Genomic DNA, 27,790 nt, shown 5'->3' on the forward strand with positions numbered 1-27,790 from the left:
TCAAATATGTAGTATCGAATGAGATGCAATCAGAATAAGCGTCTTCATATGCTTTGCGGGCTGCACCATCTACCCATAATAAGTTCTGAACCCTTTGTTCCTCGTCCAACAAAACACTAAAGTAAAAGTCTGGATCATCAAGTCGCTTCTACGTAAAATAGGATATTGTTTCAGCCATATCACCACCATGGGTTTGTGTACGCATCCTAGACCGGTAGTTACTTATCGCCTTTGTTGTATAGGGAACAAGAAGGCTAGATCCATAAAAAGATGACATTAGTTGCATCATTCGCCCTGCAAAAGGAATCAATATCATGCATAAGAGAAGGCATTTTTTCTGACAAAGTAGCTAATGTTAACCAACAAATTAGAGATAAAAGCAACTAGCGCACACCTGTTTCCAAGTTAGAATCGTGCAGTATTCTCAAGAAGTTTTCTTCCTCTTTGGGGATACCCTGGTGTGATCTCAGGTATTTAGTCAAGGATGGTCTGGTAATCAAGGGGTGGTTGTGTTTTGCAATAAAATACACCACTTGCCATCTGCTATCCATCAGCTTGACAATCAATCTTGCCTTGCAATTTGTGCCCTTAATTGTCTCACGTCTTCTTTGCTTTGGAGCTTTTTTACCTATAGGAAAATCCTCCTCTCGACCAGTTTCCTCTCCACTGCCTACCTCAGAATCTGAGCTAAGATCATGAGCAACTTTAGATTTCTTAGTCATTTCACCATCAACTTTAGGCTTCCTGAACTTATTGCAAACAAAAAGCTGCTTCTCCACTTCATTTGTGTACAACGATCTCCTAGAAGTGCTTGATCTTATCGAGAACCCATTCACTAGCGCGTAAGCATTGTAGTGATCTTTAGCGCATGATAGCGTGTCAAATCTCATCCCTAAATAAGGCTCATGTGGCTGTGACAAAACTTCATCTTCTGGGAATTGCTCATCAGTGTTGTCATTGTCAGGTATAGTTGTTGTCTGCAGATTTAAGTCAGTTGACTCACATTGCCCAATCTGGTCCTCATGCCCAACAAAATGCATGCTTCCATTATGCGAGGAGCCAGCATTGGCTTCACTGTGTATCACTTCTCTTACTTCTTTGCTAGGGGCGGGCTGAGTGCAATACGATGGGTACACAGTCGTGGCAATTCCTTCAACAACTTCATCAGTAGGCAACTCATTAAGCTCCAGTAAATCCATCTGCAATTAATAACAACCAACAAAGCTAATTAGGCAATATCCAGTCAACAAATCTATCTGCAGGTTCATCGGTAGTTTTTATGTTCTTTTTTTTTCATTTTTGAACTGCCATTTGCAGCAGCATATTCGAATTCGACAATTTTTTTGTCTCCTGACATGTTGTCTATGTGTATTTTTAAACTGCAGGTGGAGTCTTTTTCCTTAAGAGATGCTTTTGTACATATGGCACAAGGGAGGCAAATCAAAAGAAGGGGGGAACTATCCTATTTTGTTCTGTACATGGGAGAAATAATCGTCTGATGCTGCTAACTAGGGAATACTACTACTGGGGGTGGGCTGAAGCTTTTTGTTGCCAGAGATTCAGTCGTTTGCTTCTGCTTTTTTTAGGGGAGCACCACTGTAATTCTACACTATTTGTTGCTTCCTAAAACACTATCAACTGTTGTTTCTTTGCTTGGAACTTGGGGGAGAGAAGCATTGAAATCAGCCACGGGGGAAAACCACTATGAATAAACTGTGAAGTTTGTTGCTTAAACCTGTCCAGTTTCAAAGGTGCCTGAACTACCAGCACTTGTGCTTTGCGACAATATAGGTGCTGTTTTTTTAACCTGTTTAAATTCAGAGTTGTCTAGGTTCAGAGTTGCCCTGAACTACTTTGTGCTTACTGTTCAAACACAGAGGCATGTGCCCAAATTCTTAACCCTTGCCAGATTTGCAATTCTGGACATGGGGATCATGGCAGCATGCAATATTTTTCTGGTGTGTGGTTTTCAGGGATTTGATTCATGCTGAAATCAATTCTATCCTAATTCTGCCTACTTATGCAGATTTCTTGCCTCTGCCTCTCTTAAACATGATCAGAAATTTGCTTTGTTTATACTGAATTTTGCCAAAAAATCTAGGGGGGGGGGGGGTTGGGATTGATGCGTTTGTGATAAGGAGATAGGGAATACCTTCAGATGGAGAGGCAAGGCAACTTCAATTTATTGCTTTGTAATGCTCCTGGTTCTTTTTTGCTTCTGGGATGGCTTCCATGGGAGGTCCAAACAATGGGGAAAGTTGGGGAAGAAGAAGGCATCTGGGAGAGGAACGAGATCGGATCTAGGTTGGGGTCTCCTTTTTGCTTGCCTTTTTTTTCTTCTTTTTTTTGCTTTTTGCCCCTGTGTTTTTGCTTGCATGGGGGGCAATCCTTCGCAAAGGCAGCCGGGGCGAGGGTGAGCGAAGCACGGGTTGGGACCACAGCGCGCGCGAATTGGGGTCGGGGGTGTCGGGGGGACAGCAATTTCCTTTTTTGGAAACCGGATCTGGGACTTTTCATATTGGGATGTGCACCCTGCACCTCTAATACACATGTACCCTCTGGTCCCGTAAAAAAAACAACAACAGAGAGAGTAAAAAGAAAATCCCAGATCCGAGGCGATCCAGGCAAATGGCAGCCGAAGGTCGTGCGTACGAGCCGACCAGATCTCCTACTGTGCGGTCGGTCCACCCCCACTGCCGTGCAGCGCCCGCGCCGACGCGCATCGCCGTCCGGCCGGGCGCCGGTCGTTTTAAGATACAACCCGCACGATTCGTCGCCAAAACTTGATGAGTTGAGCCCAAAGAGAGAGCACCTACCGCTACCGGAGCCAACTCCTCGTCTCCCGGCCAAGTCCACTTCTCCTCTTCATCGCCACGCGCTCCCTCGCCGACACACGCGCAGGCGTAGCGCCAGATTCCCCCAATCCCCTATCCTCCTCGAGATTCCCGGCCGCGAGGCGGGCGAGCCAGCGAGCGAGCTTTGCTCCCCGCGAGATCCCGCAATGGAGGTGCGTGAGTTTTCTTCTTCTAGTTTCATCTATGTACTTCTTCGTGGAAGCGCTATGCTCTGTAGTGCTCCATGGCGTCGGTGCTCGCGTGGTGCCTCGGGGCTCGGATGTGGTTGGGTCGGCCGTCTCTCGTCGGGGTTAACCACCGTGCGTGCGTACCAAAACGCCGGGGTGGGAGTCATGGGAGATTTGTCTCTGCGACGATTTTTGCTTGACTTCGGTTGAATTGCTGGTTTCTGCTAGATTTCGTGCGCTCCCTCGAACAAGGCTACCACCGGCTTAGCGTAATGCAGGTCAACGGTAAGCTACCTCGGTAAGGCCGCTGCAATGCTGAGGGACTCTGATGCAGAAGAGGACATGTGCTCCAATCGGCGCTTTGTTCCAAATTCTGCTGCTTTTGGTGCAATCGGTTGGTGGAGAATGTGGATTGGGTGCCTTTTGTTCGGATCGTTAGGTTCTGAATCGAATTGCGCATCTGATTTCGTGCTAGTATTAACTTTTGAGGGGCCCGGCTTAAAAATAGACTGCTGGATCTGGTCTTCAAGTTTTTTGTGTTTAATTTCTGGTTTCGAATTTGCTGCCGTGATGTTTCTTTCAAGCAATAGATGATCTGTGTAATGGTGTTGGATACCAAACTACGGATTGCTACATTTCCTAGTTGCAGAAGGGCGTCATATGCTATTTTCTATCGGACAATGTCATACTATTGCTTAGTGTGCCCTGACTTGTGTTCGTTTGTTTGTTGAGAGAATTCCATATTTGCCACTGAGAATTTGCTCATATGCCCAAATGCCACTGAGAATTTACCTGTTCCAAATATGCCACTCAAATTTTACATGGGGTACAAATATGCCACTGCCGTTAGTTGACTGCTAGTTGACCGTTAAGTCAATTTTATATTGACAGAAATACCCCTGGTCCACAGGTCAGAAAAAAACAAAAAGAAACAAGAAAACTAAAACACCCTCTCGGTCTTTCTCTCCACAAATTATGATGAGTTTTAGTCTATTAATTTGCTGAATCTATTATGACTTTTGTGATGTTAATTAAAATCAAGGGAAGTGCTGTTGAAATTTTCCAGTTTTTCATGCTAAAATCATTATTGCTGAAACTTACTCAGAAATGGTATTACGGGTATCTTAAAAACCTTGAAAAGCTAAGTTTTCTAAAATGAGTAATTTGTTGTTAACGGAACATCAACATACTACATAGGGGCAAAATTGTTTTTTCATCTTCTACTTAACGGTCAACTAATGGTAGTGGCATATTTGTACTTATATTGTTACTTTGAGTCATTTTGTATTTTTTAGATGAACAGGGATTAATGAAACGAACTGCCCCCAGGTTCAGAATCTGGTCATTTTTTGACCATAATGAGCTTGTTCTGTAAAACCTGGAATTTCAGGCATGCTGAAGTGACTCGACTCTGTTATCAATGAATGCACAATTACTCAATTACTACAATCGTGCTCCTTATCCCCTCCTCTGTTAAATTATCCTAGCAATCTCATCCCATTTGCTCATCTTTGATATTCTTTTGCAGGTGAGAACAGTAAAAGTTGGCAATATATCGTTGAGTGCCTTGAAAAGAGAAATCACAGAGTTCTTTTCTTTCTCTGGGGATATAGAATATGTTGAAATGCAAAGGTAATTTTTCATTACTTGTTGCACTGCCTGTTTGTGTAGGAGTTGAAGAGTATTAGTTAAATATTTTCTTGTTTTTCATCAGTGAATCTGAATGGTCACAACTTGCTTACGTCACATTTAAGGATTCACAAGGAGCAGACACTGCAGTGCTTCTGTCGGTACGTTCAAGCTCCTGTAACTCATTTCTTACCCTTAGTAATTAGGGTTTCATTAGGAGGACTCAACCATTTGTTGCATGCTATTTCTGTCCCATATTCTTTATCTGAGATATGGCTTATAGTCATTTTGATTGCTAATCTGCAGGGAGCAACAATTGTTGACCGTTCTGTAATCATAACTCCAGTCGAGAACTATCAGTTGCCTCCTGAAGCTTGCAAACAATTATCGGTAAGAATGTTTTAGAGTACCCATTATTCAAGTTCCAACATGCCTGGTGTTTCTTTAGTCTTTTAAACTGAAGAAGAGCTTGATGAATATTATAATTGCTATACAGTCAAATTATTCCTGTGAGGAAAGCATTTGGATTTTAGACTAATTGTTCACGTCCTTCTTGTTAGCAATAGTATTTTGTTTTTATGGTTAGTAGTGCTTACTTGGAGTAAAAGGATTGACTTTTTATTCCTTTTACTGTTGACTTTCTATAGACGTTGTTTCCCCACCAGATTGGTGTTTGTCCATTTTAGCAATTTAACTATAAATTCTTCTGCTTCTTACCATTGTAAGTACATTACAAAACTAGGAATTCAATTTGAATCAGGTCGTTAGGTCAATGACAAGAGAAATATAGATGCATGCATTGCCTCTTAAATCAGCGTGCTGCAGTTATCTTACAGTCAATTGGATGATCATTTTATCTACAAAATTAGTCTCTGTGCTGATTACTTTTGATATTTATATATTACTGATATTTCATATTTCACTCCTATGGTTTGTGTGCATATCATCATTGGTACAAAAAGGGAGAAAAATCTCTCTCTACTGAATCTGCAGTCAGGAAGGCAGAAGATGTCGTGAGCAGCATGATAGCCAAGGGTTTTGTCCTCAGCAAGGATGCTCTCAACCTGGCAAGATCTTTTGATGAGCGTCACAACATCCTCTCCAATGCTACGGCCACTGTTGCATCTCTAGACCGGCAGTATGGCCTGAGCGAAAAGATCACCCTGGGCCGGGCTGTTGTTGGCAGCAAGTGCAAAGAAGTGGATGAGCGTTATCAGGTTTCAGAACTCACGAAGTCTGCTCTGGCTGTTGCTGAGCAGAAAGCCAGCATTGCAGGCTCTGCTATCATGGGTAATCAATATGTCTCAGCTGGTGCTTCCTGGCTAACTAGTGCATTTGGCATGGTAACCAAGGCAGCAGGTGACATGAGCACAATGACCAAAGACAAGGTAGACAGGGCTGAAGAGGAGAGGAAAGAAATCATGTGGGAAGAGAGGAATGGCCTGGTGAGTGAGTATGCAAAGATACATCTTGATGAACACTCTTCATGGGAGCCCGCAGTTCTTCCTTTGGAATCGGTCGATGAGCAGAAGCTCCAAGCTGTCTGATCCAGCAAATGGAGTATGGCCGCTTCGTCCTATGTGCGTCATTTGTTAATTCTTTACTCATCCAATATATAGAAGATCGTGTTTAGCCCCTGTGCTGGGGCAAAACAAGGTGTTTATGGCCAATAGTAATGTAAATTTTAGAGTGCTGTCCTTGCTTTCGTGTCAGCTTTGTTATACTAGAACACTGAAAGGTTTTCTTGTTTTCTGCTATCCTATCATAGAATGTGACTTTACTCGTTGGATATACTTTCTGAGAGATGAATTGTGGCAATTGAAGTTGCTTTTTCATTAAGCCCTGTTGCAGTTTGAGAACATAATTCCATGGTTTACCTGTTTAGAGTCTGCTTGAAAGAGAAATGCAGTAAACTATGTACTCCGTATTAGAGTTCTGTGTGTTGTCTTCAAGCAGAAGTCTGAAACCCTGTGGCACTGAGAAAAGATGAATAGATGATAGCCCGAGTGGTTGCATTTATAATTTCCTTTGGAACCTGCTACCATTCATACTGCTGGGAGAATTAAGCCCAGACAAAATTGATGCACGACGGCTAGGCAAAGGCAACTGCTGAATCCTCTGTGTACTGCACCCTGGCAGATTGTACGTCCTCCCTTGTGCTGCACACAAGGGCGATTGACCATTAACTTGTGGCAGCTGGCTGTTCGATGATCATAACTGAATGCCTTGGTGCTGTCGATGCCGGTGGGCTATGCTATTGGCTAGAATGCGATGACGATGTGGATTGACTCAAGGGAAATGCAAAGCATCAGAACAAAGCGTACCTTGCACTATAAGCTTCCTGTGCACACAAATGAATGGAAATTGACTATCCAATTGCATTTCTCGAAGATTGCAGCTGGCCATCTTCGCTTCCGGTCACTTTAGATTGTTGAAACCGTACTTATCGTTGACCTGCCATATATAAAATTAATGGTCAATTTTACAGTTTTTTTACACCACGTTTAATACCTAAAGCGCCCTCCGTAATCGCAGCATCCTAACACGTGCGACGAACACAACCATGATTACTAAAACAAAAACAAAAAATAGATCAAAACCATGACCTGACTCACAACCCAGCTGATGATCTCGGGCCAACATGGTGTGCTAAATTAAGTGTGGGACAGTCGTGAGCGATGGCCTACGGCACGCGCACGCACCACAGCGTTCTTCAAGGTTGTGCTGAGCCCGATACGATCTGCTGACTGCCTTGACTCCATGATGGTCCAACAACACCGGCTTCTGTCAGTATATCCTCTATCTCAGTCTTATGATCTTATCTATCATGGTCTTATTTATTTATCCCTGTCTGTCTCTCTCTCCAGCAGTCTGCATCTTACTCGTAAATATCTCCCGCATTTCCCTGAAAAATATCCCCGGCATTCCGTCTATATTTTTCTACAATGCTTACCGATCAAGAAGTACAAAGCCACGTCACACCAAATTAAAATGCCAAATGTTCGTTAGCGACGGCGGTACTTCCAGCTCCCCAAGGGCCTTGGGTTAATATCGAATCAGATTTCAGTTCGTTAATTAATCCAAGTGTGCCGCACTCCAAAGATACAGTGCTAACTTAACAGAGTGGATAACCGTCTAGCCTCGCTTGATTCTAGTCTAGCCCCACACTTGATACCAGTGAGTCAGTGACTCGTTTGGAGCACATCAACCAACTTTTCCTTTTGAAACCAGCAACATGTCCTTACTGATCAGGTAAATACGCTGGAAAAAAAAATATAAACACGAACAACAATAAATCTAAAATTTACACCAGAGCCCTCTAAATTAGCTCTTTTGTTTGTACATTGTGTTTATTAATACTTCCAATGAAAATACTGCAGAATGCAGATGGCCAATCTTATACAATCTGAACCCAGATCCTTAAGATTTTGAATAGCCGCATCAGTCGTTTATTCCAAGAAATAGAACAGCTAAGAACGTTCAACATTTTGTTGCATAAACATACACGCCCTGACAACGAAGACCATCAATTCACTGATTCGTCATCGTACTCTCGACGGAGGACCAAAATCACGAAAAGAAGAAACGGGTGAACCTAAAGCCAAAACATACTCGGCTTAACCAACAACATCACTACCGCCAAACAGGCCGAGACACCATGGCGACCATCTACCACATTAGTAGTAGTCATTCCACGGAATCAGAATATCACTTGTACATAATTTGCTCTCTTAATCCAAAATGTAACGATGGTGCTCCTGACTTTTTGTTGTAGTCCTCAACAAGTAGTCTCCGTCATTCCGTCCTTCTGAATTTCTATCAAACTTTCGAACTGTCAAGTCCCAACTCAAGTTTCAGAGTATCAATTTCCCGAATATTCACTCCTTGCACCGGGTAATTAAGAAGATTTTAACAACGTTTTCCTAAGAAAGATTTTAAAAGAAGGGAGGAGGTTACACATCAAAATCCCTGCGCAGTCAGCCAAGATTAAGGTACTTGCATGCGCCGCCACATCGCAGTATAAAGCAAAACTTCTCATTCACAGAAAAAACATCATCAATCGGCTCACACACGATCAATCCGCTCAGCTGTACAAATTAAAAGCTTAAAACACACAAGGCGACCAATATAATGGCGTCTGCCAAAGAGAGGAGACTACCCCAGCTTCACCTGAAGCTCGACGTTCCCACCTGCGCCTTCCGTTGCGCTGCCCCGGCGCCGGCGCCGGCCACAGCGGCGACGCCGGCCACGTCGGCATCCCGGCCGCCGCACGGCGAATTCCGGCTGAACGACTTCGACAGGCTGTCCGTCCTCGGCCGCGGCAACGGCGGCTCCGTGTACAAGGTCTCGCACCGCCGCACGTCGGCGCTCTACGCGCTGAAGATCATCCACGGCGCCCACGCCCGCCCTGGCGCCGCCGACGAGGAAGCGGACATCGTCCGCCGCGTCGTCGACTCGCCGAACGTCGTCCGCTGCCACTCGGTCCTCCCCACGGCGTCTGGCGACGCCGCCGCCTTGCTCCTCGAGCTCGTCGACGGCGGCTCGCTCGATTCGCTCGTCGGCGGCGGCGGATTCCTCCCGGAAGCGGCGGTGGCGGATGTGGCGGCGCAGGCGCTCTCCGGCCTGGCGCACCTCCGCGCCCGTCGCGTAGCGCACCGCGACATCAAGCCGGCGAATCTCCTCTTGAGCGCCGCCGGCGAGGTCAAGATCGCCGACTTCGGCATCGCCAAGGTCGTCGTCTCCGGCGCCGGCGGCCGCGCCCGCGCCTTGGCCTACGAGGGCACCGTGGCCTACATGAGCCCCGAGCGGTTCGACTCGGAGCGGCACGCCGACGCCGACCCCTACGCCGCCGACGTGTGGGGCCTGGGCGTGACGCTCCTGGAGCTCCTCATGGGCCGCTACCCGCTGCTCCCCGCGGGCCAGAAGCCGACCTGGGCCGCGCTCATGTGCGCGATCTGTTTCGGCGAGCTGCCGGCTCTGCCCGAAGGCGCGGCGTCCCTGGAGTTCCGGGGCTTCGTGGCCGCCTGCCTGCGGAAGGACCACCGGAAGCGGGCGTCCGTCGTGGAGCTGCTCGCGCACCCGTTCGTCGCCGGGAGGGACGTGGCGGCGTCGAGGCGTGCGCTCCGTGAGGCTATCGAGCGGCGGTGTTCGTGCTAGCGAAGCACGTGCGTGTAAATGTTGAACTGTCGCATCTGACGTAGGCACCTAGGCATTTGAACATGAATATACACCGGAAGATATCCCCCACTTGGAGGGTTTGGTAAATACAACTGCTAGTACGGTGAAAATACGGAAGAGCTACACAGTGAACTTTTCTGTTACAGGTCCCCGTCGGAAAAAAAAACTCTTCTGTTACAGGAAAGATGTTTTTACACTCGCAGAACACGTACCATAACAAACATCAACGTAAGCAGCTTTCTCATCACAAAGCAGAATTCACGAGGACCAAAGCAAATACTCCTACATTAGCCTCATTACAAAAGAAAATCTCCGAGAAAAAAAATCTTTATTAGAAGGTGTGCCTATTTTTCAGCTGTTTGATTTTTTAAGTAAAAGCTTAAATCAGATTAATATCAAGGCTCATCTCCATTCTTCTCTCTTTCACGTGCCACCGTGGGATTAAGATCCGACGGCCAAACAGTTAACTGATATCTAACTTAAAAAACATGCAACTTCTCAATAGTAAAACCGTTAGTAAAAAGCTACTAGTCATCCCTTGGGAGTACTTGCTACAAGAAAAGTAACCTCACTGACAAAACACACCCAGGACAGAATATAACGAAGCCAAAATAAGGTTCGAGATGTAAAACTATCCTTTTGGTTAATTTGATACATGTCACTGCCTTTTTTTCAAAGGGAGAGAATTGCCGTGACGTTTTCCGAATCCACCAAAATTGCAGTGACATATATCAAATTAATCCTTCTTCCTACATCTCTTGAATGCTTGTCATCGGTTTAATGTCTTATTTTTACATCGCCTGGTGCACAATTATTTTTTATATACACAGGCAATAACTTGATCATGGTCCTCTTCTTTTCAATTTTTGTACAAGCTTCTAGGTCCCTTGAAACCATTTAGGTTGATTTTCACAAATCTTCATAATAACACCCTCTCAGACGCAAGCCAAACCGACTGATTCTCAGTTTTGGAAGGGTCTTATGCGGGTTAAAGATGACTTTTTAATCGCGGTGATTTTATCCTAGGGGATGGGACCGGAATTCGTTTCTGGGAAGATACCTGGCTTGGAGATTCGCCACTTGCTCATCAATATCCATCCTTATTCCATATTGTGCAACTTAAAAACATTTCTGTTGCCACGGCTTTTGCGACAGTTCCTCTAAATATTCGTTTTAGACGGAATCTAACTGGTGCCAATTGGACGAGATGGTTGCATTTGGTACAACGCTTAATGATGGTTGATTTAACGAATGAACCCGATAGATTTGTTTGGAGTTTTACTTCCTCGGGTGTCTTTTCTGTAAAGTCTATGTATGCTGACTTTATGAAGGAGCAAACGGTTTTTCATCGAAAATACATTTGGAAGTTAAAAGTCCCATCCAAAGTCAAGATTTTTATGTGGTTCCTCGATCGCCAAGTCATTTTATTGGCGCATCATTTTTGTTTATTTCAACCTTCCACCTCCGAGTTCAGTCAACTAATATGTTTGGTAACTGGCTTAATGGGATGGAAAAAAATTTAAAAGCTCATGTTCGAATGGGAGTTTTGGCTTTCTGTTTGGGCTATCTGGTATTGCAGAAATGATGTTATTTTTAATCGATCAAGAGTCCCTCATTTTTTGCAGGTTATCTTCAAAGCCACACACTGGATTCGACTATGGGCTTTTATGCTCCCTGCGCACCTGCGGGATCTTTTGGCTACTGGATGCAACCGGCTGGAGATGGTATTTCGGGATATATTCAACCGGGCTGGCTGGCAGTGTACTAGACGCCTCGTAGCATAGAGTCGCTATGTTTATTTTTTTTCGCTGGCTTATTCTTGTATCCACGATTGCCGATCAGTGAACTGTACGACTTGATATTTTAAAATCTGCAATAAAAGTTGGCTGTGTGCATCGATCGATGCAGATGCGGGGATCTTTTTCCTTTTTCGAAAAAAAAGGTTGATTTTCACAAACAAACTACGGTAGAACAGTTTCCCAATCTTCTAAGCTCGAATTTATGAAAATTCCCCTCAATTTCGGTTCAAATCACCCCGTTCCGTTCATCGCCGCCCATCATCGGATCACCTCGCTCCCGTCGTTCCCCATCACTCCTTCTGCAGCCGGACGACCTACCTGGATGGCTGGATCCGCCTCCCGTTGGATCTGAAATTCTGAACCTTCCCTAGCTCCCCGTCCGCCGCCATCTTCCTCCGTCCAGGAAGCTGCCTCCCACCGGACTACATCGCCCTACCGCCAGCAAGGTCGGGGGCTGCGAGCCTGTGACAAGGTCAAGGCGGGACGCCGAACCACCTCGCGAGTTGGACTGCCTTCTATAGCTCGTCTGCACCGCTTTAGACTTAAGGAGCGCACTGCACCGAGCAAAATAGGCAAAGCCGGTCTGGTCTATCTGTACAAAAGTGACAAAAGGCACACATCTTTGACATCCCCACGACCGCACTTGAGGTAGCAGCAGTCAGATCTTCCTTGGCGGCGACGGCGATGGCGGCTTCACCAGCGACTTCATCCGCGACCTTGAGGGCCTCCTCCTACGCAGGGTTTTCCGACGCCCGTCTGCGTGCGCCGAGAGCTTCCGCCGTCTCGTTCCCTTCGTCCCACTCCGGTGCGCGCCCGTTACCATCTCGACCGCTGCTGCTCTTTCGGCGCCACGCGGCTTCTGATTTCTCCTCTTCGATTCGTGCAGCTCATCCGACTGCGCTGGTGGCGGATGCTCGGGCTCCTCGACTCCCCGTCGTGGCAGCAGCCGCTGCAGGGCACCAGCGGCTGATGGGGTCGCTGACGAACACCGAGGGGCTCAGGTTCGCTGTGGTGAGTGATTGTTCCTATTGTTGCTACTTCTTAGTTTATGCGCAATCAATCAGGCCTGCTCGCAGTTATGCCTAATCGGAAACAGTGGTTAGTGGTTCCCTAGCTATGGAATCATTCGAGATGCAATTTTACTGCTTTCCCGTGGCAGTGCTAATTGCTGAATGTGATGCTTTTTCACTGGAAGGGTCTTGCTGACTTGCTTCCCTGTTTTTTCAACAATATTTAGCTTTGAACTGTTCTAACTCTCTGGTTCCTTGTCAACCTGCAGGTTGTGGCACGGTTCAATGAGATAGTGACAAACTTGCTTCTGCAGGGGGCTCTAGAGGCATTCGAGCGATACTCCATCAAGGGAGAAAATATAACAGTGCGCAATTTTATTCATCTTCTGAAGTTACTTCACTCTTGTTCGATGACTTACCTACTTGAGTCGGTTAATTTGTTTTCTAGACTAATTATTCATTTTCTTGTTCTTTCTTGGACAACATATATAGGGTTACCTGTTTATGCATTATATTGAATTCTTGATCAAAGCTTTCACTTTATATGAACTTTTGACATGTGGCATGTATAATGGTAGAGGGTCACTAATATAACTAATTCTTACTCTCTAGTACTCCCTCCGATCCATAAAAAGTGTTGCCCATTTTGTACTAAATTAGTACAAATTTTGTACTAAGTGGGCGACACTTTTTATGGATTGGAGGGAGTAGAATTTTTAGGAAATACTTGTATGCAAATAGGAATGTTTTCCGTGCAAAACCCCTGTTAGTCCATTACAACTCTCAAACATAAAAGAATCTATATCATATACAGTACATTGATACTTCATCTGCCCAGTGATTGAAAATAACCTTACTCGTCGAGAAGTTTTACAACCAATTTTCCATGCATAACTCTAATTTGATTTCTCTTTAGGTTGTCAGTGTTCCTGGCAGCTTTGAAATTCCTGTTGCAGCACAGAAGCTTGGGAAGTCTGGAAAGTTTGATGCAATTTTGTGCATTGGGGCTGTGGTAAGGCTTTTCTTTCGTATAACCTCCATATTAGATATTCGTTTTATCAGGTTTTACATTCCTTTTGCTTCTATTGGTAATGTAGCTTGTGCATGCCCCCGAGGCAGTCTTTGCGCTACAGTTGTTTTCAAGATATGACATGTAGGTCCCCATGTAGTTCTATACTGTCAACCTGGTGAACTTTGTCAGATGAGTAATTATCAAAAGCTTAAGAGACATGTATTTTTGTATATTGTGCTTAAAACAATATAATTTACCCTTTTCTCTTCTACTTTTAATCAGTTACATAATATCATATTTATCTGTAGTTTACAAATGAGAAAACTTCGATAAGAAGCTGGATAGCTATATGCAGCTGAAAACATGCTTCTTGCTTGTATAACCATCGTTAAGGGTGGAGGCTTCCACATATATCTTCTTGTCTTTAACATATGTTACCTTGGTTCTGTGCACTCTAACTTGTGTGTAGTTTTCTATCAAACAACAGAAGGCTTAGATTATGCTGCTCATGTTGCTAAGTATGTGCCATTTTTAACCCGGGCAATTTTTTCGCCCCTTTTAACCCTAATCGTTGTGATGCTGTTAGCATAGTACCTATGAGAACCCATACCTTGCAAACCCATAGTTATCAGTAGCTGATGCTATTTGATTTTGAAGGTCTTCTTTCATATTTATTTGCAGATTAGAGGTGACACAACCCACTATGATGCTGTTGCAAATTCTGCTGCGTCAGGTGTACTTAATGCTGGATTGTCTGCCGGTATGTTGCTTTCATCTCTTAGCCTCCGGATCACGCCTGTAGAGCTGTGGATAACTTATTCTCAAAGGCCATTTGGGGTAATTCTTTTTAATAGCTATCATAGGCTTATTTAGAGTGGAAACTTTTTGATAATCTTTGATGCTCAATGAACATACAAAGCTAAGTGGTTACAGATAACTACTCGCAAAAAAAAAGTAGTTACAGATACCTATGCACTTCTCATATAACTTACAGCATTGTACTTCCAGTGACTAGCGAGAGTAGGTTATTGGGTTCAAAATGGCTATAATATACCCCTATATTACTTCATTTCGTGTTCCTGGAAGTGCTGCAACATCATACAGAACTTTCTGATATTCCCATCTTGTTTTATCTTATTGTTTTCTGGTGACTACAATTTACAGCTAGTTAAAATCCATATTTCGGCAGATTGATTTTGTAAAATTGTTGCCACAGGTGTCCCCTGTGTATTTGGTGTTCTGACCTGTGATGACATGGACCAGGTAATTCTTGATTCAGTAACATATATGTCTTGCCAAATGTTCCGTAAGACCATACTTCTGGATCCTGCTTGGTCATCATTTTCCACCCATTTCTTTAGGTTCTCGAGGTTAGCTAATTAATACGTACCATGAATAGTAGTACCATCAGAAGCATTACTCTCATTATTTTTTTTGCGGGGAATCAGAAGCATAACTCTAATGTTATTGTTCATGTTCCCAAGCCATATGCCAAAACTCAAATTGAAGATGCCTCTCCATTCAATTGCCATGCACGTCCCATAAAGTAATCTCAGCTTTGGTCCAGCAAACGTGGACTAGTGATGCAGAAGTGTGAAGTGTCATACTTGCTTTGTGATGAAATTGCGGTCCACATAATGCGATCGTTTGTGGATTATCTGTCTACTTCACAAAAGCTTCCAATATATGCTTCCCTGCTGTGAAAATAAATGCAAAAATCACACCCTTGCAGGCACTAAATCGTGCTGGTGGCAAGGCTGGAAACAAAGGTGCTGAAACTGCTATAACAGCTGTAAGTACCATCTATTTGGCAAGTGAACTTGACCTGGGTCTGCTTTTACACTTCACCTGACAAACTCCCATTCCCTGCAGATTGAGATGGCATCGTTGTTTCGCCATCACTTAGGCTGACACGGAGTACTAGCCAACAAGATTTCCTCCCATCTATGGCTATTGGAGTTTTTTTTGTTACTGCAGGCTAGTGCTTGATTGTTACAAATTATTTGGATCTGTACTCTGATTGCATGCTCAACTGGGACACACTTGCCTGAAATAAACTTGTAAGTCTAGAGCATGAATAAAACTGCATTCCACTTTTTTCTTCAATCTGATTATTACTATATAGTGTCCTTTCTATTAGATTAGCTGCCGCTAATTTTGAAGAGGTAATTTATTGACATCTGATTTGGTGAAAATCTCACTTAGTTTCTTTGTTTGTAAAGCAAATAAAGGGTTCTCTATTCAAGATTGTGGGAGGTCATAACAACCATAGTTGATAGTCATACCATGAAGCAAAGCATGCTAACTGTTGGATCTGTTCGCCTTCCCCACCATAGTGGCAGATGCATTCGTTATTTTTATAGTAATCTGATTGCATATGCATAACAATTCTTATCTGAGTATTCCATTTTGCAATAATCAGTGTAAAAGTAAAGAGAATAGTTGATTTTGTTCTTGGTGAATGCTTCTATCTGTAGCCTCTTATATGAGCATGCCTCTTTTGAGCTTACAGCCTTACACGCTGTTTATTTGATCCAATTTGCACAATTAGCCATATGTTACTTTCTTGTTTTGTTCCTAAGATATTATTTGCTTATATCAGATAAAGAATTTCCATTTTTTAGGTCCCTTGATTATTATTGTGATGGCTAACAATGATATCCTTCTCAATAATTATGTATTGATAGTCTTCTCAAATGACGTTTTTTGCATATCTAAGTTCATAAATTAGGGTAGGGGGGTTTGCCCCCTTTCTTTTTTTAGAGAGAGACATTTATGCCTGATTTTAAGTTAATAAAGTTCCAAACAGTCGAAACAGAGTTTTAAAGTGCTGGGGTTACCGGTTTACAAGACTTGACTTGGTACTTTCTCTGATCCATATTACTTGTCTCAAATTTGTCTAAATATGAATGTATATATGTTTAAAGAGCGTGTAGATACATGTAATATTTCGACAAGTAATTTCGGCGACCATGAAAACATAAATCCAAAAGGGGAGAACCGAAGCGAAGCTCTACTCCGACGGGAAAGCGAACTCCGAGGAAACGAACAGGGCACCTGCTAGTTCCAATTCTCGTCCACCAAGTTCTTGGCTCGTCTATGTACCATTTTTTATTTTACTAACTGAACAATTCTCTCCTGCTAATTAATAAATCGAGACGATTTTCACCTTCAGAAAAGAAATCCAGAATTCGAGATACTCCACGGCCTCGCAAGTCGCCCAGATTTTCCGGGAAAAGTTTCTCGGCAGAGCCGAGGCTGCAATCCTAGGAATATAGTTGGATACCACCGACTAAACCTCTCCCTAACGAGTCATACGAGAGTCTATATCACCGCATAGTACGCATCGTTTCGCCGTTGATAGGTTGTGTGCTGCTCTCCCGTTTCATAATTCTTGTATCAAATTTGTCTAAAAATGATATATCTATTCTTAAAAAGTGTCTAGATACATGTAAGATTTCGACAAAAATTACGAAAGAGAGGGAGTACTTAAATTAACTGCTAATTACGTACGTACTTCATGTCGAGTTCTTCAGGTAAGCAGCATAGGTTTTAACAAGCATCAGTAGAATATGGAGCTAAAATTAAGGCGATGCGTGTGTGCAAAGTATCTTGCAAGTTCCTAATATATTATGACAATTTTGTAGTGCCTGCAGAGAAATGTACATTCAAGTAACATGCATGCTCAGTTCAAGGCTGCTATCTCAGTATACCATGCATGATTAACGATCTGAACATTAAGATTCTATCTACTCTTGTCTCGGTTGTTTGAATTAACCGGTGAGGCAAAACCAATGTTATGTACGCGTGGATAGCGACAGTGCGGGCCGAACAAGTTAATAATCAACAGCTTTGACGGCTAGGATCTATCAACAATGTCGCAGTCGATCGGAAGACAACGTATCGACGGCCGCCAGCGACAAATCCGTACGTCTGTGCAGGTCTCCCAGGAGAGTGAGATGTGCGTATACATCGGGCTATCGGCTTAGCCGTCGATGACGCATAGTAGTACGTGTCGACAGCGACGGTAAAAACGGCTCTGTCAGAGAGCGTCTAAATCAGTTCCGTTGGGGGTCGTCAAATGGAGTATCTATAGTTGCATTGGTCTCTGCGTCATCCTTGGCTCATCTACCGGATTACTCGGAGTTGGCGGCCAGCAATTGCCGAGAAGGCGAGGATCAGTGCTATCCAATGCATTGCGTTGCGGTGAATTACAACTGTTATTGATGTTGTTTCTCTGGCTTCCTGATGAAAGGCAGGAATTTCCCCGAAATCTGCAAGAGTTTTGCTAGATATTTAAGTATAGTTCAATACCTTCCAAAATACCTTCATGAATTATCTTATGTTACCGCGGACGCCCCAGATGGTCCGTCCATGAAGTGCTCTCTCCGATCCATAGTAAGTTTCCTTGTGTTATACTAAATCAGTGACATTTATTATGGATCGGAGAGAGTAGGAAACACGCATAATCACGTCATAATCGTAGGTACCTTTGACTATCGTACGTAGATGACGCATTGTTTGATACGAGGGCTTAGGGCGTGTACAGCCTTTTCTTAGCGATGCCACATAGGATAAAATCTGATGTGGAAGAGAGAGAAACTGTTGTTGTTCTAGAAAACAACAGGAGTATGGGGTGTCAATGCTCGATGGCACAAATGCGAGAATAATATGTAGGGGGTGTACGCCGGCCATATAGCGAAGGTCGCCGTACACTTGGGACAAGTTGACACGTCGATATTTTTTGAATAGGTTCGGTCGATCCTGCGGGTACGACTTAGTCCTATGTTAGGAGAGACTTCGAGGGGGTCGTTACCCAAGTGTTTGGCCGAACTGGTCTTCCCAAATCACCTACGGCGAGAGATCTCTAGGGGCCGCCTCGGACTTGGGCCGAACTTGTCTTCCCAAGTAGCGAGGTTGTGATACCCTCGAGACTCTAACCCGATCCCTCTACTTCGAGTCGGGGTCGTACTAGACGGCCCAGAACCTCGAAACTAGGCTTCCCAAGTCGCGTCCCCGAGGTCGAGTCAAGACTAGGCTCGACCCAAGCACTCGAGAGCGGGCTCCTTAGGTTGCTCTAGCTCTCTCCCCTTTGATCTTATTCCAATGGAGAGTGAATGATACATGCCCCTATGGGAGGGTATTTATAGCCTAGGGGTCCATGACAAAAGACCATGGCTACCCTTGAGGGAGAGTGAAAGTAAGGCCAAATTGGTAAACTCATCCCTACATTTTTCTTGGTCCCTACTCAAGCTCCTCTTCTTCTTTGACCATGGCATGAGAGGTTTAACTTGTTGACTCCTTTGACCGGCGCGTAGTTGGCATGGCTGTGCCTTGTTGGCAACTTGACCGGTCTTTGCGATTTGTTGACTTGGTCGTCGCCACGTAGGATTAGGGCCCGGCCCATGTAAGGATTTTATTATATTACAACAGTAGCCCCCTTGACTCGGAGGCATTGGGAATGCTTTCGGGTCAACTTTGACGTCGATGGCGTGCTGAGATTCTTCTTCCGACACCTGGATCCTAACTCTCCTTGGGACGAGCCACCGGCTAGGTAGGTTTCACGAGGAAACCGGGCCTAGGTGTGCTGCCTGGTGAGATACTTGTAGCTCCGGAAGTTTTCCTAGTTGACTTGAGACCTTCGAGGCATTGCATTGGGGGTGCCACCGGGTAGGTAAATTTCCTTCGAGGAGGAAGATAGACCTAGGTGGGCTTGTCGCACAAAACTCGAGGTTTTGAGATTTTTGGCGCATCCAAGTGCTCCTGGGAGTTTTCATTTTTTGGGTTCTTCCTCGAAAAACCATGGCTACAGGGACCTTTTTCGCAAAATCGTGGGTCCGAGGGATCCCTTCTGCAAAATGGCGAGGTCGCGAAGGCTCGCTTGTGGAGCTCCGGTCTCCCGAGGGTTTTGGCGCGAAACTCCTGCACGGCGGACGACTGGTGCGGAATTTCCCGCAACTCCAGGGGGCTTTCTGTAAAAAGGGGCAGAACCCTGGGTTTTTTCCCGCGTGTGCGAGCGTCGTGCGGGGCGAATCGGCCTTGTGGGCCTCCCAGACTCGCGGGTGGAGCTCGACCAGGCCCAAGAGGCCTTTCCTCCCCCTTTTTTTTTCTCGGGCGGGGAGTGGGCCGAGGCCCACCTAGCCTGGTTAAGCCCGCGTAACGGTTTGCGCTTTAAGTGATCGAACGAACGATTGTGGGTGTGCCAGAACCCTAGATCCGACGACGCGTGGTCGTCTTCTTCCTTTGTACGGGATGAAAAAGGAGGGCGTTCTCCTTTCCTCTTCTTGGGGCGGCACCGTCACCGGGGTGATGCCGGCGGCCGTGCAGCGCGGCCAGAACGGCTAGGGGCTGGTCCCTTGGCCTGGGCTGCCTCCTTTTCCCCTTTTCCTCCTCTCTTTTCCCCTTTGCCCTTCACCCTTCGTCCTTTGGTTGGTTGACCCTTGTCTTGTTGCTATGACTAGGTCAACTAGCAAGGGGACGGGCCCGGACGCCGAGGGAGGCTTTGTGCCTATAAAAAAGGAACCATGGAGCACGGGAGGGGCATAGCCCACTCTCGTTTTCCTCCCCTCTGGTGCCGAAGACGTGCTTTGGCGACACCCGAGGACGGAGACAAGACCGGTGGCTCGTAGGTGCCCATTGGGGGTGTTTAGCCAAACCGATTCGTCGCTGCAGGTGTTGAGGGTCGTTCGGTCTTCGTGGGGGACGAGATTCCGGCGAGCTCTGGGTTTCGATAGGTGTCGCCGTTGCTTGCAGTTTGAGCCGAGGTAGGGCGGCGCCCGAGAACTCCATTGTCCCTGTCGAGGTGAGCCGCGGTCGTCGCTCTTCCTGTGCCCTTGTTCGTCGAGCATGTGAGGTGGCGCGGGCGCGTTTATGGTGCGCGCGGCGTCGGCGGGTAACAGGTGCGCCGCGTTAGGCGCGGCGGGGCGTGGTTGTTGCCACAGCACGTGCGGTGATGGCGGGTAGCGCGTCGGGAGCGGCTCCGCCCGGCCTTAGCGTGCGGCGATGGCGCGGTGACAGGAGCGGCACGGGCACGCCCATGGTCTGTGCGGCGATGGTGGATGACCGGTGCGTCGGGAGCGGCATGGCACGGCTAGGGTGCGCGGGGCGACGGCAGGTGACCGGTGCATTGGGAGCGGCATGGCGCGGCGATGGTGTGTGATCAGTCGAGGCGAGGGCGCGACGGGGACGGCGTGTGCGGCGCGGTTGGAGCGGACGCAAGGGGCTGGTCATAGGACCGAACACCTTGCGTGCACGCGCCCCACCCTCTCCTCTCTCTTTTTTTTTGTTTGGACCAGACCGGCATCGGGGTCGCGGGCCTTGGACTGCTCCCTGGGAGTTGGGCTCCCTCTTCTTTGTTGTTTGGGCGTCTCGGGTCGGCGGTCGTGTGCACAGGGCTTTCGGGCCTGTCTCTCCGTGGGCCAAAGTAGACCAGAGGTTGGCGGGCCACGGGTGACGGGGGGAGATGGGCTCCCCTTTTTTTTTTCTGTTGAGGCGGATTTGTCGGGCTGGGCCGTTTCTGGGGGGATTCCCCATTTCTCCTTTGTTTTACCGACGGTTGTGCATGACCTCGCGACTTAGATTTTCCCTAGTTGCTTCCTTAGGGATTTTTTGCAACTTGTACTAATCTTTTGGCGTCTTTCTTGTAGGCGAGATGACGGGATCCGACGTGGAGCGTCGCGACGGTGCCAGCGGGAGCGTCGAGAGGGAGGCTTCCCACGGGAGCGGGGGCGAGGCGCGGACGTCGGGAGGCAAGCCGCGGAGGTCGAAGAAGGTCACCCGCCTGGAGAGAGGACCTCGGCCTGAGCCGTGTCCGGCCGTGCCGGGACAGGTTCCCGACATTATTCCGGCGTCGGTGACGACCGAGAAGGACCTGTCAGACCTCGTGGAGGCGGGCTACTTCCGCAAGGGCCTTGCCTCGCTTCCTGATGAGGGTGAGCTTCGACTGGAGCCGCAGAGGCGCCGAGGGCACATCGTCGTGTTCACCAGGTGGTTCCACGCCGGACTGTGCTTGCCTGTGCACCCGTTCTTGCTGGAGTTCCTGGATACCTATTGTATCGAGTTGGCGCAGTTGCTTCCTTCGGTGATCCTGCGCATGAATGTGTTCAGGTGGCTTTGCGAGACCGCCTTGAGGGAGCCTCCGACCATGAGATTGTTCTTGTTGCTGTTCACCGTCCACGTGGAGGAGCGTCGCACCCCCGACGAGAGCACTTGGAGTGCTTTTGGGTCGATTGCCGTGAGGCTCCATCCCGGCTTTCACGACGAGTTCCCTTGATGCCGGCGAAGAGCGCGGTGTGTCTGTTCGACGGGTGGGACTCACAGTGGTTCTTACTCGACATTTTGGAGACGAGCGTGCGTCACTCCGGCAGGCTCCCTCGACACTCTGGGCCTGGGGGGCTTCGGGATGTCGTCCGTCCCACAGGCACGTCCTTGGTTGAGAAGTGGGAGCTTGCCGGGATCAAGTCGGCTCGTTCGGAGCGTAGCTTCCGCGACCTTCTCGAGGAGATGGTGATGGCGGGCCGCTTCATGATGAGGGCGCGACCACAGGCAGAGCTGGGGATCCCCTTGGCCTTCTGTCACCCACGCCGCGCGGCTAAGCGTGAGTTTTGTGATACTTGAGTCGTTGCTTGAAGTATTCTTGTTTGCTTGACACTAACCCTGGCTAGTGCTTGTGCTTGTTTTTCAGCGGCTTTTTCTCGAGAGAAGGCGGCCGAGTGGGCTTCCCAGATGGTTGGGCCGTACAACTCGGTGGAGCATCGGGCTTACGTCGATACCATCAGCGAGGGAGGATGCCACAACGTTGTAGCGGCGTGCTTCGACGACTCTGTACCGATACGCCCGGATCCCAAGTTCGGGAAGCTCATCAAGGCCGACAAGTGGTACTCTCGTCTTGCGACTCCGTCGATGATCGCCATTGGTTCTCACCTCAGAGATACTTGTGGGAAGGTGAAGCCTCAGGTCGTGCTTAGGTTGGGTGTACCGGTGGCCCCAATGCCCAAGATCCCTTGTTCTCCGAGTTCACGCAAGAGGAAGCTCATAGGGCTTGGCAACCTTCTCCCATATGGCGTGGCTTTGTGCCATGATGTATGCCTATATCTTCGCCTTCCAAAACTGAAAATCAACACTATCGAACACACAGGGTTTGGTAAAATACCTATCCATATCTAGCAAATCTAATCAATCGGTTAAGATAAATTAAAGAGACCTTGCTCTGATACCAATTGTGAGATCAAGATAGGCAATCAGAGGGGGGGGGGGTGAATGATTGCGCGGAAGCAAATTAAAACTTTTCCCGAAAGTTCAAACCCTAAATCACCTTTCTGTCCGTGGTAGTAAAGAGACGTAACTTTTGATTAGATGAACTAAAAAATACGTACGAGTATGCAAAAGAAAGGTATTGAAATTATCTAACCAACGCAACAAGAATCAGCTCAATCGGACGTACCAATCAAACGATACGATGAAAACAGTAACAACTGATAGAAAGTTACGAGAATTAATCTATAATCAATTTCGAGGAAGAACAAGAAAGATGAAGTAATCACGATCTTTCCTTGATCTCGTGATAAACCTGCAGCAAAGTATTATGAACTCGTGGTAAATCTGCAGCAAAGTGTTAGAAAAATTTAGCATGAATAATCCACGAAGATCCGAAAAGAGCAAAAATGACACCGCCAACGAATCTCTTAATTGCAACGATGTCGATCAATTTTAAAAGATGCAACCATGCATCCAAGAACTCTCCAAAAATTGATTTAGATCCAAAGCTCTGAGTTCCCTCACGTCCTTGCTAAAACCCTAACTAGGACGCCCTCTATTTATAAGGGAAAATTCGCGACTCTAAACCGAGTCCAAATCCAACACCAACTCCTCTGTCACGGTCAGTATTCTGCCCGTGGGGCCCGCATACAACATCGGATTGAGATGAATCCAAAAGAAAAATTGTTCGTCTCGACGACGCGCACAACTTTCATGTGTACCACTTTTCCATCAGATGCAATCTTGATGACGCTACTGTTTAATCTTTAAACAGCTCTCAACCAGCCACGGCTGGATCTACATGTGTTCACGTCGGTGACAGTCGATGCCACTCCATGACATCAACTCTTCTTGTGATGTCTTCAAAACTTGACCATCACGTGTCAAATATCTCCAATACCGTACATCTTCGGTATAAACAACGTACGACAAACCGGTGCCCTCCCGGATCATCGTAGCCTTCACTTTCATTGTTCTTTCGCACGAACGTCCCGCATGAACTTGATCCCTCGACCTTAGCTTCTCCCAAACTTTGTCCCTCGATCCCGTCATTGACTACGTTCCTCTAGCTCCGGCAACTCCTGAAAGCGAACACACAAATAACTAGTACAAGCACAAGTCCACGACTTGACTCAGGGTAAGTTCCAACACAAGATACATGTCATGTTTCCACGTAAAAAACTAATGGATCAGCACACCACTAGCAAAACACTAAGTCCAAACAAGATACAAGTCATCATATAAGTATCCATATTATCCAAAGTATCCACATTAATGTTTCACCTAAAACACTTGCCAATGTTACACATCACCTATGATTTCACAAGAGTCCATGGACATGCACCTAGCCGGGAAGATCGACATTGAGAAGATCCTGCCTCCGTCGCCTCACGAGCGTGCGGTTTTCACCCAGAGGACCGGGCTTCAGCTTGTGGTGGATACCTCCTCGGAAGCCAACGGCGCGGGTGTTCCTGTGTTCTCTTTGGCTCGTGGGCCTGCGGAGGAGGAGCTTCCCGTCACCGGTGAGTGCACGCGTGTTGAGCGTTTTAATTCCCTTTCGGGAATGTTCTCACGGGGTTTTCTTGTCTTGTTTCAGGTACGGAGCCTGCGGCGCCTGATGCTCCCGTGGCCGAGCCCCCGATTCCGGAGGAGGGAGAGACGCTTCCGAGGACCGAGCGAGGAGTGAGAGATCCGCTCGAGGCGTTGGAGCTTGTGAGTCCACTTTCCTCGTCTCCCTTCTTGCTAGGTCCATTTTGCCGGCCAGCGCTCACAGTTTTTCTTCCTTTGCCAGGTGAGAGGCTTGGTCGAGGCCGTGGCCACCCTTCCTGCTCTCAAGGCTCAGGTTGGGGTGCTTTCGGTGGCCTTGGATGCCGAGACCTCGAAGGCCACCCTTGCCCTGAGTGAGTTGGCTCCGGAGAAGGCGCGGCGGGAGGCCGTCGAGACCGAGCTTTCTCGGGTGTCGGCGGAGCTTGCGACCATGGAGGCGAGGGCTCGCCTTGTCGAGGAGGGCTAGAAGGATGCGATCGCGAAGACCCGTCGTGCCAAGGAGGACTTGGTGGTGGCTAGCCTCAACGTGGAGCACGCTCGAGCGGAGATTTCCTCCCTCAAGGTGGAGTTGGAGGATGCTGGGTTCGGACCGGTGTTCGCCCCTCGTGCTGGCGCCCCCTCGGTTAGCTGTCCGGAGGTGGTCTCGCTCCTGCTCGCCCAGGCTTCGGAGATTCGAGAGATGATACTCTGTTTGAAGGGCTCTCCTCAGCCGGATCTTTCCCAGTGTCGTACGACGGATGAGGTGAGTAGGGTGCTTACTTCATAGCTGGAGCTCCTTGAGCCCGTCGTGAAGAGGTGTCTCCTGAGTACGGGTGCTCGACTTGTTTCGTCGGCAGTCACGGCTGTCCTGGACGGCGGTGCCGAGACGAGTGGACTTGAGGGTGAGATGACTCACGGGGCGAAGAAGTTTCTGGCGGACCAGGGAGCTTCTCTTCGCGCCGTGGCTTGAAGCTTCATGCGTATCCTTGAGCCCGCTCTTCAGGAGAGCGACGGTGGGGCTTGAGTCTTGTTGCCTTTCGAGGCGACAAGGTACCCCAGCTGCTTACTTATGCGATGTTGCATATCCACTTATGACATAGCCTCATGACTTGCACGTTCTAGGCTTAGACATAGAGGTTGTAAGGCATCTTTTTTGATGTGTTTCATGCTTCGCTATGTAGTCAATATTGTCGGAAATGTCAACTTAGCCCGGCATGTATTTTCTTATGTTTTCACCATGTAGTCAACATTATCGGAAATGTTAACCTGGCTCAACATGTGTTCTTTGGAGTACTATATTTCCTTCTTGGCGAAGTACTATATTTCCTCAGTTTATACAGCACGCGATCGTTCGCTATGATCACACTTTTGCGTAATCAATTGCTGTCGCCGTTGGGATACGACTTGGCTTCGGTGCCTTAGGCCATGGTTATGAGCCACGAATCCTAGTACCCTTGTGGGGGTCGCTATCGATACGCCGGTAGTGATCCGGACATTTCGACGTGCCATTCGAGGAAATTCATGCGGAATTTTTCCTCTTCGGAATTCAGGAAGCTATGCTTTCCCGCGATTATTATGGAGCCTTAACTCGGTACTATCATGCAGGCCCATGCGTGACGTCTCGCATGCGGGTAGCATGGTTCTCCGAGGCAAGTAAGCTCATGCATAACTCGCTTATTTACGTTTCTCCTTAAATGCGTTTTAAGGAGCTTCCGGCCCTCGGGGGACTTGGTTCTCCTTGGCGGATGGCCTCGAGGCACGCTAGGATCCACCAAGAAACGGGTCCCTGGTGGCGACTTATGTCTGAGGACATTTTTAGGTGATGCCTGAGCCAACGTAGGCCTTTCGACGTCCCTTGGTGAGCGGCACTAGGGCAGCGACTCGGTTTTGGGGATCGTCCCTTCGTGACATGGCTGCTCGACGGGGTTCCCTTTACGACGGTGGGTTGTATGAGTGTCTCGTGTCACTCTTTATCAAGGACTTGTTTTTATTGATCCCTCGCTTGCTTGTCTTAAGGTATGGCCCGATGGGCACTTACAAGCCTTATGTAGACGTGGCCTCGTTGGCGCTTACGATCCCCCGAAGTTTCGTAGAGAAGTGGCCGGTTGGGCGCTGATAGTCTTCTTTCTGGAGTGGCGAGGGTCGTCCTTGAGGTTCCTCCTTAGGCGTAGAAAAGTCGGAGTTTGTCGCCATTCCAGGCATGGACGAGGTTTTTCCCTTCCATGTTCTCGAGGTGGTATGCACCATTGCCCAACACCGTGGCGATGCGGTATGGTCCTTCCCATTTAGGGTCGAGTTTGCGCTGGAGTTTTGGGTCGACGTTCTTTTTCAGCACGAGTTCTCCTTGGGAGAAAGCTCGTTCCCGCACCCTCGTGTTGTAGAAGCGTGCGACGCTCTGCTCGTAGATGGCGTGCCTCATGAGGGCTTTGTCACGAGCTTCTTCCACAAGATCGATGGCCGTCTTGTGATGCTCTTCATTTTTGATGAAAGCGAGTGGAGTAGCTTCTTGGAGTCTTTCGACCCGAGGTGAGCGGAACTCTACCTCGGCGGGAAGAATTGATTCGGCGCCATGCACCAAAGAGAATGGTGTTCGGCCCGTGGAACGGCTTACGGAGGTGCGTATGCCCCAAACCACGCTGGCGAGTTTGCCCCCCCATGCTCCTCTTGCCTTGCTGGCCGTGTGTTCTACCCTTCGGCGGAGTCCTTGGAGGATTAGTCCATTGGCTCTCTTGCATGCGCCGTTGCTCTTAGGGTAGGCCACTGATGCGAACTGCAACTTGATCTCGAGGCATTCGCATAATTTAATGAATTCCGCACAGTCGAACTGTTTGCCGTTGTCCACGGTTAGCTCTCGTGGGACACCATATCGACATATGATGTTTTCCCAGAAAAAATTCTGGATGGCCTGTAACGTGATCTTGCCGAGTGGCGCAGCTTCTATCCATTTGGAGAAGTAATCAATCGTCACCACGAGGTATTTGCAGCCCCCGATGCATGCGGGGAAAGGCCCGAGAAGGTCCATTCCCCAGCGTGCAAATGGCGAAATTATTGGGATATTCTTCAGGGTCGTCACCGGCGCGTGGATTGACTTAGCCATTTTTTGGCAGGCTTCGCATCTTCGCAGTATTGTGATTGCGTCTTGCACTATGGTGGGCCAATAGAATCCCTGTCGTAAAGCCTTCGCCGTGGTGTCTCTTGGCGCAAGATGATGGCCGCATACTCCGGAGTGGATCTCCTGGATGAGCTCAGCCCCCCTGTCGGGGGTTATGCACTTGAGTAGCGCGGCCGCACCCTTCTTGTAAAGGATGCCGTCGAGGAGGACGTACATCTTTGCTTTTCCAAGCAAAGTTTTGGTGCT

General features: G+C 47.5%; 3 protein-coding genes and 1 long non-coding RNA gene across 5 annotated transcripts; 3 read left to right on the forward strand and 1 right to left on the reverse strand.

The window, feature by feature from the left end:
* Positions 1-2,650: 2,650 nt before the first annotated feature.
* On the forward strand, positions 2,651-6,490 carry LOC100824754 (binding partner of ACD11 1). The gene is made up of 5 exons (XM_003560591.4): positions 2,651-3,007; positions 4,551-4,654; positions 4,737-4,812; positions 4,958-5,041; positions 5,614-6,490. The coding sequence occupies exons 1-5, from the start codon at positions 3,002-3,004 to the stop codon at positions 6,196-6,198; spliced, it is 855 nt and encodes a 284-aa protein (XP_003560639.1). The 5' UTR covers positions 2,651-3,001; the 3' UTR covers positions 6,199-6,490.
* On the reverse strand, positions 6,334-7,110 carry LOC112270104. The gene is made up of 2 exons (XR_002962431.1): positions 6,976-7,110; positions 6,334-6,810 (listed from the first exon to the last, which is right to left on the reverse strand). It is a non-coding gene; the product is annotated as an uncharacterized LOC112270104 (long non-coding RNA).
* Positions 7,111-8,607: 1,497 nt separating this feature from the next.
* LOC100826594 (mitogen-activated protein kinase kinase 9) lies at positions 8,608-9,916 on the forward strand. The gene has a single exon (XM_003559450.3). The coding sequence runs from the start codon at positions 8,783-8,785 to the stop codon at positions 9,806-9,808; it is 1,026 nt and encodes a 341-aa protein (XP_003559498.1). The 5' UTR covers positions 8,608-8,782; the 3' UTR covers positions 9,809-9,916.
* Positions 9,917-11,939: 2,023 nt separating this feature from the next.
* LOC100829053 (6,7-dimethyl-8-ribityllumazine synthase, chloroplastic) lies at positions 11,940-16,188 on the forward strand. 2 transcript variants are annotated; one of them, XR_730328.3, is made up of 9 exons: positions 11,940-12,433; positions 12,515-12,639; positions 12,908-13,003; positions 13,555-13,650; positions 14,332-14,410; positions 14,867-14,913; positions 15,383-15,442; positions 15,523-15,710; positions 15,873-16,188. XR_730328.3 is itself a non-coding variant. In XM_003560599.4 (8 exons), the coding sequence occupies exons 1-8, from the start codon at positions 12,313-12,315 to the stop codon at positions 15,559-15,561; spliced, it is 663 nt and encodes a 220-aa protein (XP_003560647.1). In that variant the 5' UTR covers positions 11,940-12,312; the 3' UTR covers positions 15,562-15,756. The 2 variants fall into 2 exon arrangements, 1 of the variants encoding a protein (XP_003560647.1); XM_003560599.4 differs by lacking the exon at positions 15,873-16,188 and having other exon boundaries at positions 15,523-15,756.
* The last annotated feature ends 11,602 nt before the right edge of the window (positions 16,189-27,790 follow it).

Source organism: Brachypodium distachyon, chromosome 1 (assembly GCF_000005505.3).
Source record: "Brachypodium distachyon strain Bd21 chromosome 1, Brachypodium_distachyon_v3.0, whole genome shotgun sequence".
NCBI lineage: Eukaryota > Viridiplantae > Streptophyta > Magnoliopsida > Poales > Poaceae > Brachypodium > Brachypodium distachyon.